The sequence below is a fragment of the Pleurodeles waltl genome, chromosome 12 (assembly GCF_031143425.1).
Source record: "Pleurodeles waltl isolate 20211129_DDA chromosome 12, aPleWal1.hap1.20221129, whole genome shotgun sequence".
Taxonomy (NCBI): domain Eukaryota; kingdom Metazoa; phylum Chordata; class Amphibia; order Caudata; family Salamandridae; genus Pleurodeles; species Pleurodeles waltl.
Genome location: NC_090451.1, coordinates 528720410 through 528737619, shown reverse-complemented (window position 1 = coordinate 528737619; position 17210 = coordinate 528720410). Strand labels below are relative to the sequence as shown.

The 17210-nt window shown below is 45.5% G+C and overlaps 1 protein-coding gene across 2 annotated transcripts in view; it reads right to left on the bottom strand.

The window, feature by feature from the left end:
* Positions 1–1450: 1450 nt before the first annotated feature.
* HYDIN (HYDIN axonemal central pair apparatus protein) overlaps positions 1451–17210 on the bottom strand; it is a 2122366-nt gene continuing 2106606 nt past the window's right edge. For both annotated transcript variants that reach the window (XM_069217473.1, XM_069217472.1), the window contains 3 exons: positions 8282–8512; positions 3977–4201; positions 1451–3377 (listed from right to left, as the gene is read on the bottom strand). In XM_069217473.1, the coding sequence (XP_069073574.1) occupies positions 2883–3377; positions 3977–4201; positions 8282–8512 (951 nt within the window). In that variant the 3' untranslated portion in view covers positions 1451–2882. The remainder of the gene's footprint in view (positions 3378–3976; positions 4202–8281; positions 8513–17210) is intronic.

Sequence of the window (17210 nt, the reverse complement as noted above, 5' to 3'; positions counted from 1 at the left end):
AACTGTAAATAAGGAATTGCATTGTGTGATTTTATGTTTTTTTTTTTTATAACCGAATAAAGATCTTTATCACTCTTAGCCTTGAAGCTCAAATTAGTGTTGCCGCCTTCACCCTTTTATCCCGTTGCTTTTTCATTACCTTTCAAATGTTCACATTTCTTAATTTTCTTCAAGGAAGGAGGAGAACTCCTAATTAAAATGTAATCAGAAACTTCCTTTTGGGCGCAACCCAGGCATTTCTGTCAGTCCATTCAAAGTATTTGCTGAAAACGTCCGATACATTTCACGAGATTGCGATTTGTGTGAAGGGAATAAATAGTATATGCTGATTTCGTGTGGCTAACCAAAGTATAGTTCATCTAGTCCTCTTGAAACACAACTTCCCAACTGGGATTTTCTGTACTGCTGAATCTGTCATAATTTATCACAGCAATATATAAATATAATATTCTTTGTCCAAGCCAGTAATTGCAGCACACATCAGATAAGACAGCAGTTAGAGACTGGTTTCCGTAAAGAACTCTGTGGCAAAAAGACAAAAAACCTGAACAGATCTCTTTGCAGAAAATCATTTTTGGTTCAGCAAATGTCTGTTTGGAAGCTACAGGTAGGGAAAGAATAGCAGAGCCGTATGTGAATTCCCATCACAAAAGTGCGGCTGAAAATCTTAGGTATACTGGCCAGTGGGGAAGTGACGTTCAGTGCACATATGCCTCATTGGCTTGAGTTCAGGACCACATAATGAGGTGGATGCACGTTCATCGTACTTCAAATTTTGCACCACATGAATGCACTTCTCACACTGCTTCTATTTAAAATCTACCAGTCATTCCTAGTCTGAATGGAAAATAATTTAAACGTGATTCCATGACTGGTCCATTGATGGAGAAATGTGCCATAATGTCTAGTCATAACCTTCACACCACCTCCTTACAGCTAGGCCTTGAATGATTGGCCAACCTCTCCTGAACAATCAAGGCGGTATGGAATTCTAATTTTCTTTCAGTGAACGGGCACCCATTTGACCTGGTTTGTTGGCAAAATCCGCAATCTCCTCTTTGATACAAGTGATCCCTGCATTTTAAAGGAGTGAGAAAAAAGGCTGTCAGAATAGATGATACCAGTTGTTTAAACATGTGCAAAACTTTCTTAAACAGCTCGAATAAAAATGTGTTCTAGTTATTTAATGCGGACAACACATTCGGTTGGACACAAGACAGCATCTAGAAGTAAAACAAATAAAGTTAGTCTTCAATATTTACAGTTCTACTGTAACAGGGAAACGGCAACATTCAAGACAAAGGCGTCCAAGCAGAGAAAAGCCACCTGTAGGAAAACCCTGCCGATTTCTCGAGGTTCACCTCTTCAGTCTGACCTGCCAGAAGCATGCGTTTGTTTAAAACAATAGACAACAGGAATGGGGTTGTTTTGACATTACCTTTATTTTAAAGTGCAGCTTCACATAAAAGAAACTACATAAATAAAAATATTCTGTGCAACAGACTTGTAGATGAGAATTAGATACAACACTCTCTTTCCTTGGGGACATTCCTTTCTTATTGGGATAGATACCGTTAGTATGCCGCCATACTTATTCTTAATAGGCACTGATGAAAAATGCATTAGAATGAGTAATGTTTCAAGACATGTAATAGATAGTGGAAGGGAGGCTGGGAAACCAAATGCCAATACAGGAGAAAAGCAGATGGCGGTAAGAAGAGGACAAGGAAAGAGAGAGAGGAACACGCGGTAGAAGAGAGCCGATGAGGAGAGAGGAGGGCAGGTAGCGGGAAGCAGAAAGGTTAGGAAACAATGAAAGAGGGCCGAGCTGGATTACACCGTAGATAAGATCTGAGAGAGATGGGACAGGAAGACTTGAGAGAGGACGGCAGCTGAGAGGAAACAGGAAAAGGTGAGCGGGAACATAATGAAGGGAGAGCCTGATCGTGGATAACAAAAGGACAAGAAATGATGTAAGAGATAGCAGGCCCGGACATCCCGGTACACAGAGAACAATCGATCTGCTGACGAGAGGATAGGTAAAGACTGAGAGAGTAGAGCACAATGGCATAAGTAAAGTGCATCAGTAAAAAAAAAAACGGAAGTGAAAAAAGAAGGAAATGAAAAAGTGAATTTAAAAGAAAAAGACTAAAGCTCATAATGAGTCCAGAAAAATGACACAAAGCTTTGCATAGAAGCTCAAATTGTTTTGTGACAAGTTGTTAAATACATATCTTCAAGACTAGATAAAGGCTAGCATGCCCTATACATTAATTTTGCATTTTTTACATTCGAGGTATGGGGATAGTTTTACGATGAAGATAAGTAGCCTATGAGCATTCAGCACCTTTAATAGAGCATGGCTGAGTAACAGAACTATAAAACAGAAGGAAACCATACTTCTACTCTTGCCAGAATACAGTGTACCGACAATTTATAGAAGGATGAAAGTGACAAGCCATTTTACTCATGCCAGAGAAAAATGGAAATTTCTTATATTCTCGATGGAAAAGAAGAGAACTGCGGGGAGTTTCCTTTTCGGAATGGAAAACGACGTAAGCCCAGGGACAGGAAGTGGGCACCCAGTGCCCTCTGCAGGCTGCTGAAGGAATTGTACTGCATTGTAGGTTTGTGGTGCGGGAAGGTATTCTGTGTGCTTCCAACGAGCATATACAGCATGAGAATGATTAAAATATATGTCACCAGTTTATCCTGGTCTCTTACCCGCTCTTAAAACATATTAGAAACATTACAGAAGTGTCTGTGTAAGGCACTAAAAGCTGAGCGTCTTTAAAGTGTTCTCGTTAGAAAGGAAGTCTGCTCATATCTTTCGGCGGAGGCACATGTTCAGCCTTTACAGAGAAGAGAGGCGGGATGCTTTCTCACTTCTCAGGAGTCACACCCTTCAGGTAGACGACCCAGTAGATTCCCTGGCCGACACCTGTTGCTCGCGGGCAGGAGATGGTCAGCTTGCCTGTGACAGGGGCTTTGCTGCCGCTGAGATTGCCTTCAAAGGACACAGGGATGTAATGCACTTTCTTGGAGCGGATACTCTCGCTGGGTTTCACACTGAAGGCTGGGTTGTCCACTTGGAAGGAGAAGACGGTAGTCTGAGGGAAAACATTTTTGAAGGGGATGGTTGTGGAAGAGGCGGACCCTGCTCGGATTACAATGGGGCCCATGGGTTTTGGAGCGACGGCAGTGCCGATAAGGGGGATAGTGTACTCTCCTCCGACGGGGGAGGAGATGGAAAGAACAGCCCGTGATTCACCCAGCTGAATTGGTTCATAGGTCACCTCCACGTTGACCTCTGTGCCTCCCTGGGATCCTGGAGCTGCATTGATTACCTTCTCTACATGGAAGTCACTGTTGTCAGTCTGAAAAAAACAGAAACAGTTAGAAGCACTGACTATAAAGAAACGAAAATATTTTAATTGAAGAACAAAATGTGCATCTTTAACTTCACCTGATGCACCCCTTGGTATTCGAGTAGAGTGCCAGTCCCATTTTTTTCCTGCCAAATTACTCAAGCCTTGCAGCACCCACTTTCACCCTGTAATAGCACCACTACCGCTTACTCTATCAAGTCACACTGGTCTTGACGGCCTGCAGGAACCCATTCACCTAGAAACAATCAAAATGTCAACCTCGACTCAGCAAATATGATTTGCTTTAAAACAGCCCTTTTATGAGCAAAGATCTTAATATTCCAAAGTCCAAGGCTTTGTTTCATTTGTTCTGCTAGAAACCTGAACTCGCAAGATAGAGCTCTTTTAGTGATTCCAAACGACATCACCACGAGAGCCTTTCCAACTCGGTGTCACCTGCCACCCTTCACTGTTTCCCTCTCTCAGACACTCATTCATTTCATATTTGTGCCCTCAGGTAACGGACTGCGCGCAAGCCACTGCAACACTATCTCCGAACCACCCTCACCAATGTTCTTAAACCCTCAGGGGTAGCAACCCTTCCATACCTTACAGATGTACTCTACTTTCTGGCGGGTGTAATTGGTGAATTTGGCAGAGAGGATTTGGTTAGATCCCAACGGTGTGCGGAAATAAAGTGTCTTCTCGGGTTTGGCAGGCGTGGCCTTGAGGTTCAGTTCATACTGGAAGGTGCCCAGTTCAGCACTTTGCAGAATCAGGCGCCCAGTGACTTCACACGCCTTCAGAGGCTGGAACTCGAACATGAGCGACCCCTGAGGAAAGAAAGAAGGTGAGGCTTGTTAAGTAGAAGGTGCGTGCCCAGTGTCCCCGATAGAAAATAGCTACTGCAGACATTTCAATACCTGATCCAAATTTTTGTTATTGGCTATTTCTTGTGATCTAAACTTTCTTCTGCTTAAAATACTACCAACTTCACCGTGAAAAGAAAGAGCTGGAAAAAGATGAGTGGGTTATGAAATGATCACTCAAAGTGCTTACAACTCTTTTCTCGAGCTAGTGAGTAACGACTGATGCCTTGGCTAGTTTTGACAGCCTAGCAGTCGGCATTTTGAATGATGATTTTGTTAACTGACTTATAATTGAACGGCAGACGGGCTAATGCAGAATGCTCAAAATACGTTGTTTCTCCCATTTTTCCCTTCAGCCTCATCTTTTGCTCTACAGGACTGGCTTACTGCCTTGTGTGGGATTAACGTTTCTCCAAGGCTGTCCCCACATGCGAATTCCCCGGAATTCATATTGGATTTCAGCTTGATTATCTGGGAGCATACTATATATCTTCCAGCAAATGAATGTTTCTTGGATCGATTTCGCCAAAGTAGTAATTGCCTAAAACTCATTGTGATGCCCATGACAGCTGCACTTAATAGTTACCACACTGCTTAGCATGGTGACAACGTTTTAACCAGATTATTCCAGTTGTGAAAGAAAGTGCGCTGGCTGCCAATATCAGACCATGTTCAACTACAGATTTTTTTCCGCAAATGGTACTGTACACTGTAAAACTTCAGCTCATCTAGCTGTTCCAACAACTATCTCTCACAGCAATCGAAGGCTTCGGGATCTGGAATACCTTAGGTTGGCTGTTCCTGGTGTTTATAGAGTTAAATCTTCAACTTAGTCCTTTAAGAAGCTGCTAGGCTGGAATGGAAATTCCTCTTGTTTTGAGGACCATCACTGATCTCTGTTTTTAAAAGACATTTATAAACCTGGCTTTGGTCCTCTTACAGCGGTTTCAGCTCTGATCAACCACAGCTGACTGCACAGTTAATTTTTTAATTGCAATGTGATGTACCATATGGTGCCTCCTAAATCTTTTAGTTGGTCATTTGCCTTGTAAAGAACTCTTGTGCATTTATGTGGGATCGTCACAGCACAGAGAACATTTATCAATGAAAACAATTTCCAACTCTTCCTCTTGTAAAAGGTTAAAATAACTATTTCTGCTTCCGATATTACAGTAATGCATGGAGATCAACAGAGTTTTTGCCACTTACCTCAGCAACACCGATTAACATTATTACAGTACGACATCATAGTACAAAACGAGACACAAAAGACTCCAACTAAAACACATATACAGATGTAATGGATATAACACACGCAATAAAAGCAATATTCCAGCCACATTTATCAGATGTTTAGGACAGCACTCCTGCAGTGGATGCCTGGTATTCAGTCTTTATAAGGGATGCACCTCGAAGAGAGGAAGTAATAATGTAGACATTCTTTCCTCTTTAGTACCTGATGAGCTCAGGGAAAATGTGCAAGTGAGTAGGCTTTTAAAACAGGCTCCAGCCTTATACAGAAATCAAGGAGGCTGGGATAAAAAGCTAGCTCCATCTGCCATTCCCCAAGCGCATGCTCACTATCCTTTGAAGCCAGAAGCTAAACATGACATAAAAGCTTTTTTTAAACCAGCTATAACATCAAGCCATTATAGTGTCTTGTAGTTCTACAATAAATACCACTCAGTTTTTTTTCTGTTTTTAAAACCTGACATGTGAGGTTTGAATGAACAGCTGACCAATGTTTTTGTACCACTAAGCCTTGGTTTTACATTTATTTTAGCAGGAATCCCTTTGGATGTTGTGTCATGCTCTTCTGCTCTTTTTGTATGGCCATGTTATGGTTTATTAATGCATTAATAAAGTTGAAAAAACTGACATATCATATAGTATAATAATATTAGAGTATAGAAACCTTAACACATGCACACACATGAATGGCCACAAAACAGGATAAATGATTAACCTAGCGGGGAAAGCATATAAGATCCCTGGACATCTCCAATGTTTTTTTTTTGTTTACCTTAAACCGCTTCTTGGAGGCCAACAGCCTACTCGACATATCCCAGTCCAGCTTCCGCAAGAACCACAGCACCGAGACCGCCCTTATCGCTTGCACCAACGACATCAGGAGCAGGCTCGACAAAGGTGAAACCGTTGCCCTCATCCTTTTTGACCTCTCTGCAGCCTTCAACACCGTCTGTCACCACACCCCATACACGCCTCTACGATGCCGGAATCTGCCACAGAGCCCTGGATTGGCTCACATCCTTCCTCTCTGGAAGAACCCAGAGAGTCCGCCTCCCACGTTCCTGTCTAAAGCCACCAGGACCATCTGCGGAGTCCCCCCAGGATCCTCACTCAGCCCCACCCTCTTCAATGTCTACATGGCACCCCTCGCCAACATCGTCCGATCCCACGGCCTCAACATAGTCTCCTACGCAGACGACACTCAGCTCATCCTCTCCCTCATGAAGGACCTCGCAACCGCTAAGACCAACCTCCACAATGGACTTCAGGCCATCGCCAACTGGATGGAAACAAGCCGCCTCAAGCTGAACTCGGAGAAGACCGAGATCATCATCTTCGGCCCCAACAGATCCGCTTGGGACGACTCCTGGTGGCCTGCCACTCTGGGGTCGGCCCAAACGCCCACAACCCACGCACGCAACCTCGACTTCATACTGGACTCTTTGCGCTCTCTATGAATCAGGAAGTCAACACCATCTCATCCTCATGCTTCAACACCCTCCGCATGCTACGCAAGACCTTCAGATGGCTCCCCGTGGAAACCAGAAGAACGGTCACCCACGCCCTCGTCAGCAGCAGACTGGACTACGGCAACGCCCTCTACACGGGAACAACAGCCAAGCTCCAGAAGAAACTCCAGCGCATCAGCACGACTCATCCTCAACTTCCCTCACCACAAACACATCTCAGCCCACCTCAGAGACCTCCACTGGCTGCCCATCAACAAAAGGATCTTCTTCAAACTCCTGATCCACAGCCACAAAGCTCTCCACAATGCTGGACCTGCCTACCTCAACGAGCGTCTCAACTTCCCATCCCGACACGCCAGCTCCCCTCCACCAACCTCGCCCTTGCAACTGTCCTCGCATCCACCGCACCACCACTGGCGGCAGATCCTTCTCCCACCTCGCCACCAAAACCTGGAACTCCCTCCCCGTCAACCTACGTCTGACCCAGGACCTCATGACCTTCAGGTAGCGCTTCAAGACCTGGCTTTTCGAACAGTAGCACCCCTCCCTCTGCCCCCCGCCCCAAAGCGCCTTGAGACGCTTCTGGGTGAGTAGCGCGCTTAAAAAATTACTGACGGATTGATTGATTGAAAGGGAGCACCAGTATCCAACCCCTTTGTTGCTGAAATAAGTTTGAGTGTTTTTAGATTCCAATACAAAATTGCTTATGGACTGAAAAAATAGCCGTGACCTGTTTGCAGTAAAATAATAAGGATCTTATAGTGAGGTTTCATGGTGCTATTTTATGTTAATGACATTTACATCACAGACAATGGTTTGATTTTTTTCTTTTTTAGAGACTGCAGTGTTTGCTGGTATAAATAATTGATCAAATTATATAATTTATTCATAGGTATCACAGTTGTTCTACTTAATATGGTTTGCAATAAATGACAGTAAACATTTAAACTGAAACGACATTGGGAAATCTAAGCAAATGCTACAGGAAGCTTCAAAAAACGTGCAAAATCAGTCCTTCCACAGTAATGGATGGGAGCTCTTTGACAAAGATTTGATGTAACCTTTATGCATTTCAGGAGCTACAAAATCTGTACATTTAAAATAACACCTGTTTTTAAGGAAACACGTTAAGAACTCATCTGGATTGCCAAATTCAACAGTTATAAAGCAAAAAAGTGAATGTTGGTATCACAGTCCAAAATGGGTTGCTAAAAATCGCGCACTTTTTGTAAAGGTGTTATGGATTCTTTCACTTGGCTGAGAAAAAAATTGAACAACGTTAGAGCCTAAATATTTGTGAGCGTTTGTTTTCTTTCATCCCTACCTCAGACTGCGCTGGAACTGTAAAATGTGGTGGTAAGTTGATTTCGGGTACTTTGCATTCAGTTGTAAATGTCACTGGTACAGCCAACGGGTTCTCCACCTTCACCGTTGCTGAGGTGCTTTGCCGGGCCGATGTTCTCATTTCAATACTGCTAATAGTGCCAGCAGGTGTAGCCTTGAATGTGACGAGGTAGAAGACATATTCCTGAGTTGACTCGTTACGGAAGGTTATCTAGAATGAATGTTAACAATATCGGTCAAGATAAACATATGTATGGACTGCAGGCCATATCTCCCCTAAACTAGGATTTTAGGTTTAGGTTTGAGCAGTTGCAAGGTATGTAAGGGAAGAATTTGGCCGTTTAAGTGTAATCTCAGTAATGTGTACTTGGAAATCACTAAATAATGCATCTTGGCATTAAAACAAATCTCAAATTCAGGAAGAAATAGCACATATTCTGAGAAACAGTAATGCTAAACCTTTGGGGATCCTCGCCATAGGACATCCAGGAGGCTTTGGTAAAGAATGTTCTATCGTTTTGAGATACAACTCGTTGACATTAACCTACAATACTACCACCACCAGCTGGACAGAAGCCTGTAGCAGCAAGAAAATAAGTTACTTACCTGTAACTGTGGTTCTCCAGTATTGGTATTTTTCATAGATTCACATGCTTGAATCTTTCCCTGTCGTCGAATTGGGAGTCCCACGGTATATAACAAGCAGTAGATTAAATTTTAACATTGAAATCAATGGAAAAATACATTCACTTTAACAGCTTATCATCTCCATTATAAAAGACCCAAAGTCCAGCCAATCAGGCGAGACCACCCTCTAGAACCCTCAGCACAGAGGCTCCAGTCTCTCAGATTTTTCAGCACAAGTTAAGTACAAAAGGAAGAAACATGAGGTGACTGTCTATGGGGAGGTGGGTGGGTCGCATGTGAATCTATGAAAGATACCAATACTGGAGAACCATAGTTACAGGTAAGTACCTTATTAGATACAATATGATACAGTATTGGGGTATCTATCATAGATTCCCATGCTTGAATCAGAATAATTAGCAGTAAACATAAGATATTAATATCTCTAGCTCTCTCTCTATATATATATATACACATATATATATATATATATATATATATATACACACACATATATATCTGTATACACAAATATTAGAAGATGGTGGGTAAAGAAATATTGACTCACCTTATGCAAATAAATTACGCAAAACGACTTGTTCTACTGCTGCGTCTAGGCAGTAGTGCTGAGTAAAGGTGTGGCTGCTAGTCCACGCTGCCGCTCTGCAAATCTGTTGTAGAAGCACTCCTGCGAAGAGAGCTGTGGGGATAGATACAGCTCTGGTGGAATGAGCCTTGATGTTGGCTGTTAGTGGTTTTCCCGCCAGCTAGTTACAAAATTGAATAGCAGTGGCTATCCACCGGGCTATAGACTGTTTGGTAACAGGGTACCCCTTTCTGAGTTGTCCGTAGCCTACAAACAATTGATCAGCTTTACAAAGGCTTCTAGTTCTTTGTATGTAGAATTTTAGACATCTTTTGATATCCAAGGAATGTAGCGCTCTTTCTGCTGGAGTTTGGGGGTTTGGAAAGGAAGTCTTTAATATTACTGGTTCATGCAGATTAAAGTTTGAGGGAACTTTAGGAATTAATTTTAGATTAGTTCTAAGGATGACCATGTCCGGTTTAAATTGAAGAAAAGGATGAGATATTGTGAAAGCTTGAATGTCACTGACCCTCTTTGCAGAGGTAAGTGCTAGAAGAAGCACTGTCTTCCAGGAAATATATTTAAATTCTGCTTTTTGAATAGGTTCAAAAGGATGTTCAATCATTTGTGAAAGTACAATATTGAGGTGCCACGGTGGAGAAGGGAGTTTAATTGGAGAAAACTATCTGAATAATCCCTAGAAACTGCTTTACTATTCTGGAGAACCATAAAGATGGTAAAGTAGCAGTGTGGCGGAATTGAGAAATAGCTGGCAGGTGAACCTTGATAGAGGAGTGAGAGAGACCTGCTTTTGCCAATTGAAGAAGATAGGGAAGTATCTGTTCTGGATAAGATGTCAGAGGGTGGATACTGAAAGCTTTACACCATATACAGAATTGTTTCCATTTGAGTTTGTATGTCTTATTAGTAGACTGGGCTCTGGTATTGGCGAGCACTTCTCGATAGTCTTGTGGAATATCTAGGTTGGCAAATTCATAGAATTCAGGAGCCAGGAGGTTAATCGAAGAGAAGTCAGGTTGGGTTGACGGACCTGGCACGGAGTCATCGTTAGCAAGTCCAGTATTGGTTTCAACCGAATGTGATGTTATTCCGAGAGGAGCAGGAGCTCAGTGAACCATGGCGAGGCCACCTGGGAGCTATCAGTAATAGTCGACAAGGTTCCCTCTTCATTTTCTGTAATATTCGCGGGATTAGCGTAAGCGGGGGAAAAGTGTAAGCATATATTCCTGTCCATTTCATCTAAAATGCATTCCCCCTCGACCCTCTTTGCGGTTGCCAGCTTGTGTAGTATTGGCATTTTTTGTTTTCTTTTGTCACAAATAGACCCAGACTGGGTTTGCCTCAGCAAAGAAAGAGATGATCGAGAGTTGCCTGGTTGAGCTCCCATTCGTGGCAGGTCATTGAGGTTCTGTTTAACGAGTCCGCCATGATGTTGGATATTCCTGGGATGTGTTCTGCTCTGACAGTTATGTGACATTGAAGTGACCAATTCCATATCTCCTGCACTTGAAGAGACAGCACCGGCGATTTTGTACCTCCCTGCTTGTTGAGGTAATGCATACTTGCGGTGTTGTCGGTTCGGATCAAAACCGATGAGCCTTTGATCTTGGTGAGGAAGGCTTTGAGCGCCAGGAACACGGCTTTTAATTCCAACAGGTTGATGTGGAGAATTGGTTCCTGGGTGTTTCATTTCCCTCTCACTTTCAGGTCTTGGAGGTGCACGCCCCATCCCTCCAGAGATAAGTCTGTGCTCACAACATGCTCTGGTCTTTGATTTCGAAAAGAGACACGCAGAGATGTGGGGGGTCTTCCTCCACCATTCCATGGCTTGTTTCATTGGTGGGGTTATTTGGACAATATCATCCGCTTATTTGCTTCCACTGACTGTCTAGCTGTTGCTGAAGTCTTCTCATGTGGAGATGGCAGTTTGGTATCAACGGAATGCACGAGGAGAGCATCCCCAAAAATGATTTGTAAATCCGGACAAAAGTGGACTTTCTTTCGCTGATGCGGAGTGCCAGACTTCGAATCCTCTTCTGCCTGTCCTGAGAGGTGAAAGCTTTTGCTTGTTCCGTATCTAATACGGCTCCCAGAAACGTGATGCTATTTGATGGCTTTAGGAGTGATTTTTGGTAGCTGACTGAGAGGCCTAATCTCAAGAAGAGGGAAAGGCGTTTTGCTGTGTCTCTGGCTGCCCTGGATGCTGTTTGTGCACTTATTAACCAATCGAGCAAGTATGGAAACACTTTAATTCCCACTTGTCCAAGGTGGGCTGCCACCAGAGCTAAAACCTTGGTGAAAACTCGAGGAGCCGATCTCGGGCCAAAAGGCAGCACTTTGAATTGCAACTCTGAAGCGTAAGAATTTCCTGTGACTGGGGTAGATCGGGATATGGAAATAGGTGTCTTGGAGGTCCAAGGCCGTCATGAAATTACCTTGGTTGAGTAATCGTAACACGTCTTGTAGAGTGATCATCCGAAATGACTGTTGTATGAAGTTGGCTATGTATATACTATCTCAAAGCGAGAGAGAGTGTGCACAGAGTCCAAGGGTTCCCCTTAGAGGGTGATAGTGGCAATAATAGATAATAATAATGCTCTATTTGTGGTAGTGTGGTCGAGCAGTAGACTTATCAGAGGGTAGTGTTAAGCATTTATTGTACACACAGGCAATAAACGGGAACACACACTCAAAGATTTAACTCCAGGCCAATAGGTTTTTATATAGAAAAATATTATTTTCTTAATTTATTTTGGAACCACAAGATTCAGAAGTCAAGTAAATACATAAATTGTAAGGTACTTGGCATAGGTAAATATAGAACTTTGGAGTAAAACAGTAATGTACACAGTTTTGTCAAAATTGGCAATAAGCTATTTTAAAAGTGGGCACTGTGCAAAATTCAACAGTTCCTGGGGGAGGTAAGTACAAGTTAGTTTAGCAGGCAAGTAAAGCACTTACAAGTTCAGTCTCCAGGGCATAGGCAGCCCACCGTTGGGGGTTCAAGTCAACCCCAAACACCCAGCATCACGGGGCCGGTCAGGTGCAGAGGTCAAAGAGGGCCTCAAATAACATAGGGGCCGATGGAGACCAGGGGTGCTCCGGTTCCAGTCTGCTAGCAGTTAAGTACCAGTGTCCTCAGGTAGCAGACCAGAGGGATTTTGTAGAGCACTGGGGCGGGGTCACAAACAGGCACACAAAATACACTTTCAGCAGCACAGGGGCAGCCAGGTACAGTGTGCAAAGTAGGTGTCAGGTTTTATGTTGATTTCAATGGAGGGACCCGGGGGTCACTCTGGCGATGCAGGCAGGGCACACGGGGGCTTCTCGGGCCAGCCACCGACCGGGAAAAGATGGGGGACACCTGCTGGTCACTCTTGCACCAGTAGTTGGTTCCTCTCTGGCCTGAGGGCTGCAGGTGCAGTGCTTCTTCCAGGCGTCGGGAACTTTGTTACAGGGCAGTCGCGGTCAGGGGGAGCCTCTGGATTCTCTCTGCAGGTGTCGCAATGGGGGTGAATGCAAGTTATCTCAGGGTATCCACATCGTGGGAGTCGCCTGTGGGTCCTCACTGCAGTGTTGGTTCCTCTGGAAACAAGCCTGGGGAGTAGGGTGCAGAGTGTTGGGGACTCACGCTTCAGGAGTGAGGCTGGAGTCCCTTTAAAGTCGGTTTCTTCTTTGATGTTAGGACGGAGCCGCTGTGCACAGGAGTTTCTTGGTCCTTTGGGTTGCCAGGCAGTCCTCTGAGTCGGCAGAGGTCACTGGTCCCACTGAATGCTTCGCTGTTGCAGGTTCTTTGAGTCTGGAGACAGGCCGGTAGGGCTGGGGCCAAGTCAGTTGTCGTCTCCTTCGTCTCTGCGGGGCTTTCAGGTCACCAGTCCTTCTTCTTTAGGTCGTCAGGAAATCTGTTTTCCTGGGTTCAGGGTCGCCCCTAAATACAAAATGTAGGGGTTTGTTTAGGGCTGGAGGGCAATAGCCAATGGCTACTGTCCCTGAGGGTGGCTACACCCTCCTTGTGCCTCCTCCCTTTGGGGAGGGGGGCACATTCCTAATCCTATTGGGGGAAATCCTCCAAAGCAAGATGGAGGATTTTCTAAGTAAGGGGTCACCTCAGCTCAGGACACCATAGGGGCTGTCCTGGCTGGAGGGTGGCTCCTCCTGTTTTTTCTCATTATCGCCTCCAGACGTGCCGCCAAAAGTGGGGACTGTGTCCTGGGGGTGGGCTCCTCCACTAGCTGGAGTGCCCTGGGGCATTGTAACACCAGGCTTGAGCCTTTGAGGCTCACCGCCAGGTGTTACAGTTCCTGCAGGGGGAGGTGTGAAGCACCTCCACCCAGGACAGGCTTTATTCCTGGTCACAGAGTGCACAAAGGCACTCACCCCATGTGGCCAGAAAGTGGTCTGGAAGTGGCAGGCTGACAGAGACCGGTCAGCCTAGCACTAGCAGTTGGGCTGGCATGCAGGGGGCATCTCTAAGATGCCCTCCGAGTGCATTTCTCAAATCTGAAACTGGCATCAGTGTGGATTTATTGTGGATTTATTGTGCTGAGAAGTTTGATACCAATCTTCCCAGTATTCAGTGTAGCCATTATGGAACTGTGTATATACTCTTTATGGCTACCCTGCACTTACCCCTACAGTGACCCTATACACTGTAGGGGCATAGCGCTCATGCACCTATGGCCTCACCAGCTGTATAGTGCAACCTGACTTAGGGCTGTGAGGCCTGCTAGAGGGGTGACTTATCTATGCCACAGGCAGTGGGTTGTGGGCATAGCACCCTGGGGAGAGTGCCATGTTGACTTAGTCTTTTTCTCCCCACCAGCACACACAAGCTGTGAGGCAGTGTGCATGTGCTGAGTGAGGGGTCCCCAGGGTGGCATAATACATGCTGCAGTCCCTTAGAGACCTTCTAAGAGGTCACCCGGGTGGGCACTTGCTCGGAATCGCCTGGGAACCCTATCTAGTTGGTTGGGCCACCTGGACAGGGGCCGTGGGCGTCGGGTGCACAGTGGTCAGGACTCGCGGATCTGGGGAGGCTCTAGAGCACTTAGGTGTAGTTTCTTTTTGGAAAGGGCCACCATCCACAGGAGTTCTTGGTCCTCGTTGATGCAGGCAGTCCTCTGGAGGTTTGGGAGAGGTTGCTGGAACCACAGAATGCGTCACTTTCTTTTGCAAGGCTTTTAAAGCTGGAGACAGGCCGGTAGGGCTGTGGCCTAGTCAGTTTTCGTCTTCTGTCTTCTCTGCTGGGGTTTCAGCTAAGTAATCCTTCTTTCTTCTTGTGAGGTCACCAGGAATCTGATGAACTGGGTTCAGGGATCCCTTAAATCCTGGATTTCGGGGTGTTACAGGGGTCAGAGGTAGTAGCCAACTGCTTCCTTTCCTGAGTGTGGCTACAACCTTCCTGTGTCCTCTCCTTTAGGGGAGGGGAGCATATTCCTCACCCTATTGGTCCCTGTCCTCCAAACCAAGATGGAGGATTCTGCAGGGAGGAGATCACTTCCGCTCCGGACACCTTAGGGGTGGTCCCAGCTGAAGTGGTCACTCCTTCTTGTTTTCCCTAAGTTTCCAGCTGAACTTGCCGCCAAAAATGGGACTTTGTCTGGGGGGAGGGGGTGGGTGAGTAGGTGGGGGGGGCACCTCCACTGGCTGGGGTGCCCTGGGGCACTGTAACAGGAGGTCTGAGTCTTTGAGGCTCACTGCCAGGCGTTACAGTTCCTGCAGGGGGGAGGTGTGAAGCACCTCTACCCAGAGCAGGCTTTGTTCCTGGCCTCAGAGAGCACAAAGGTCCTCGCCCCATCGGGTCAGAAACTTGTCTGCTAGTGGCAGGCTGGCACAGACTAGTCATCAAACAACAACAACAGGGAGGGGCATAAGTGGGAGATTCGGAGGAAAGACTCCTGGTCCTGTGTGTATGGCTCCCAATAATCAACAAATCAAAATGATATACACACAGTTCCAGAACACAAGAGGGTTTCTTTCAGACTAATGGTTCTGCATTGAGTGGAAATCAATATATTCGAAGCAAGAGCCCTCACTCACTTTCCGGTGACATGCTTCATCATAAGGCTATGCTCCTCGTCAGGCCGGCGCTGCAATGCCTGACTGGCCCCACGAGGGGGCTCTTTACCGGAGATCTTAATCTTAAGCAATTAGGAACCCATAATAGGGAAATCAGAAACCCTCCAAATATTACCCCTAACTAGTTCCCGGGTCCCGCAGTGCTCGTAGGTGGAACAGAGTTGACGGTTCTACTTCAAAACCATAGTGGATTTTTCAAGCCTGATATTTTCCCCGATGAGGCCCTAACTTTAATATTTGGAGGGTTTCTGATTTCCCTATTATGGGTTCCTAATTGCTTAAAGGATTAGGTACGTGCTAAGGTCCTGACTAATCGCTAAAGATCATTTATTGACTAAAAACAGCAAGAAACATGTTGACCTATTATATAGAGTAACACAGGGATCCTGTGTTTACTTTTACAGACTAATAATGTGATACACTGTTCCTAGAGAGCAAGAAGAAGACAGGGAGAGTAATAGGGGATCCTATTTTGTAGGAGCAAGAGTCCTCACACACCCAACTGGGTGTCATGCTTCATCATTCTCCCTCTCCCTTTCCCCCTCACTTACCTGTGGGAAAGGGCGGCATCATCAAATAAGACCTCCGGCAAAGAGCCCCCCGAAAGGGTGGTGCCCGCCAGACATTGCAGCGCCAGTCTGACGAGGAGCTGGTCCAATGATGAAGCATGACACCCAGTTGGGTGTGTGAGGACTCTTGCTCCTACAACATAGGATCCCCTATTACTCTCCCTGTCTTCTTCTTGCTCTCTAGGAACAGTGTATCACATTATTAGTAACTTTTATTGGAGGACATACACTGGACCTCACAATCCTCCGAATCCCCTTATTTTTTTATACTTTTACAGACTAGTCAGCCCTACACTAGAGGGTTGGGTAAAATACAGGGGGCAGATCTAAGATGCCATCTGTGTGCTTTTTAGAATAAATCCAACACTGGCATCAGTGTGGATTTATTACCAAACTTCCCAGCCTTCAGTGAAGCCATTGTGGAGCTGTGGAGTTCGTAATCACAAACTCCCGGCCCATGCATTTAATATAGCCACACTGCATTTACAATGTTTAAGAATGGACTTAGACACTGTAGAGGCATATTGCTAATGGAGCTCAGCCTTCACCTGTGATATAGTGCACCCTGCCGTAGGGCTGAAAGGCCTGCTAGAAGGGTGACTTACCTATGCCACAGGCAGTGTTTTGTGGGCATGGCACCCTGTGAGGGATGCCATGTCGACTTTTCCTTTTTCTCCCCACCAACACTCACAATCTGCAATGGCAGTGTGCATGTGTTTGGTGAGGGGTCCCTTAGGGGGGCACAACGCATGCTGCAGCCCTTAGGGACCCTCACTGGCCACAGGGCCCTTGGTACCACTGGTACTTTTTACAAGGGACTTACTTGTGTGCCAGAGATGTCACAATTGTGGAAACAATGGTACAGTTTTAGGGAAAGCACACTGGTGCTGAGGCCTGGTTAGCAGGATCCCAGCACACTCTCAGTCAAGTCAGCATCTATAACAGGCAAAAAGTGTGTGTGTGTGTGTGTGTGGGGGGGGGAGGGGAGATAAGTGCAACATGGCCAGTTTCCTACAATAGGCCTCGAT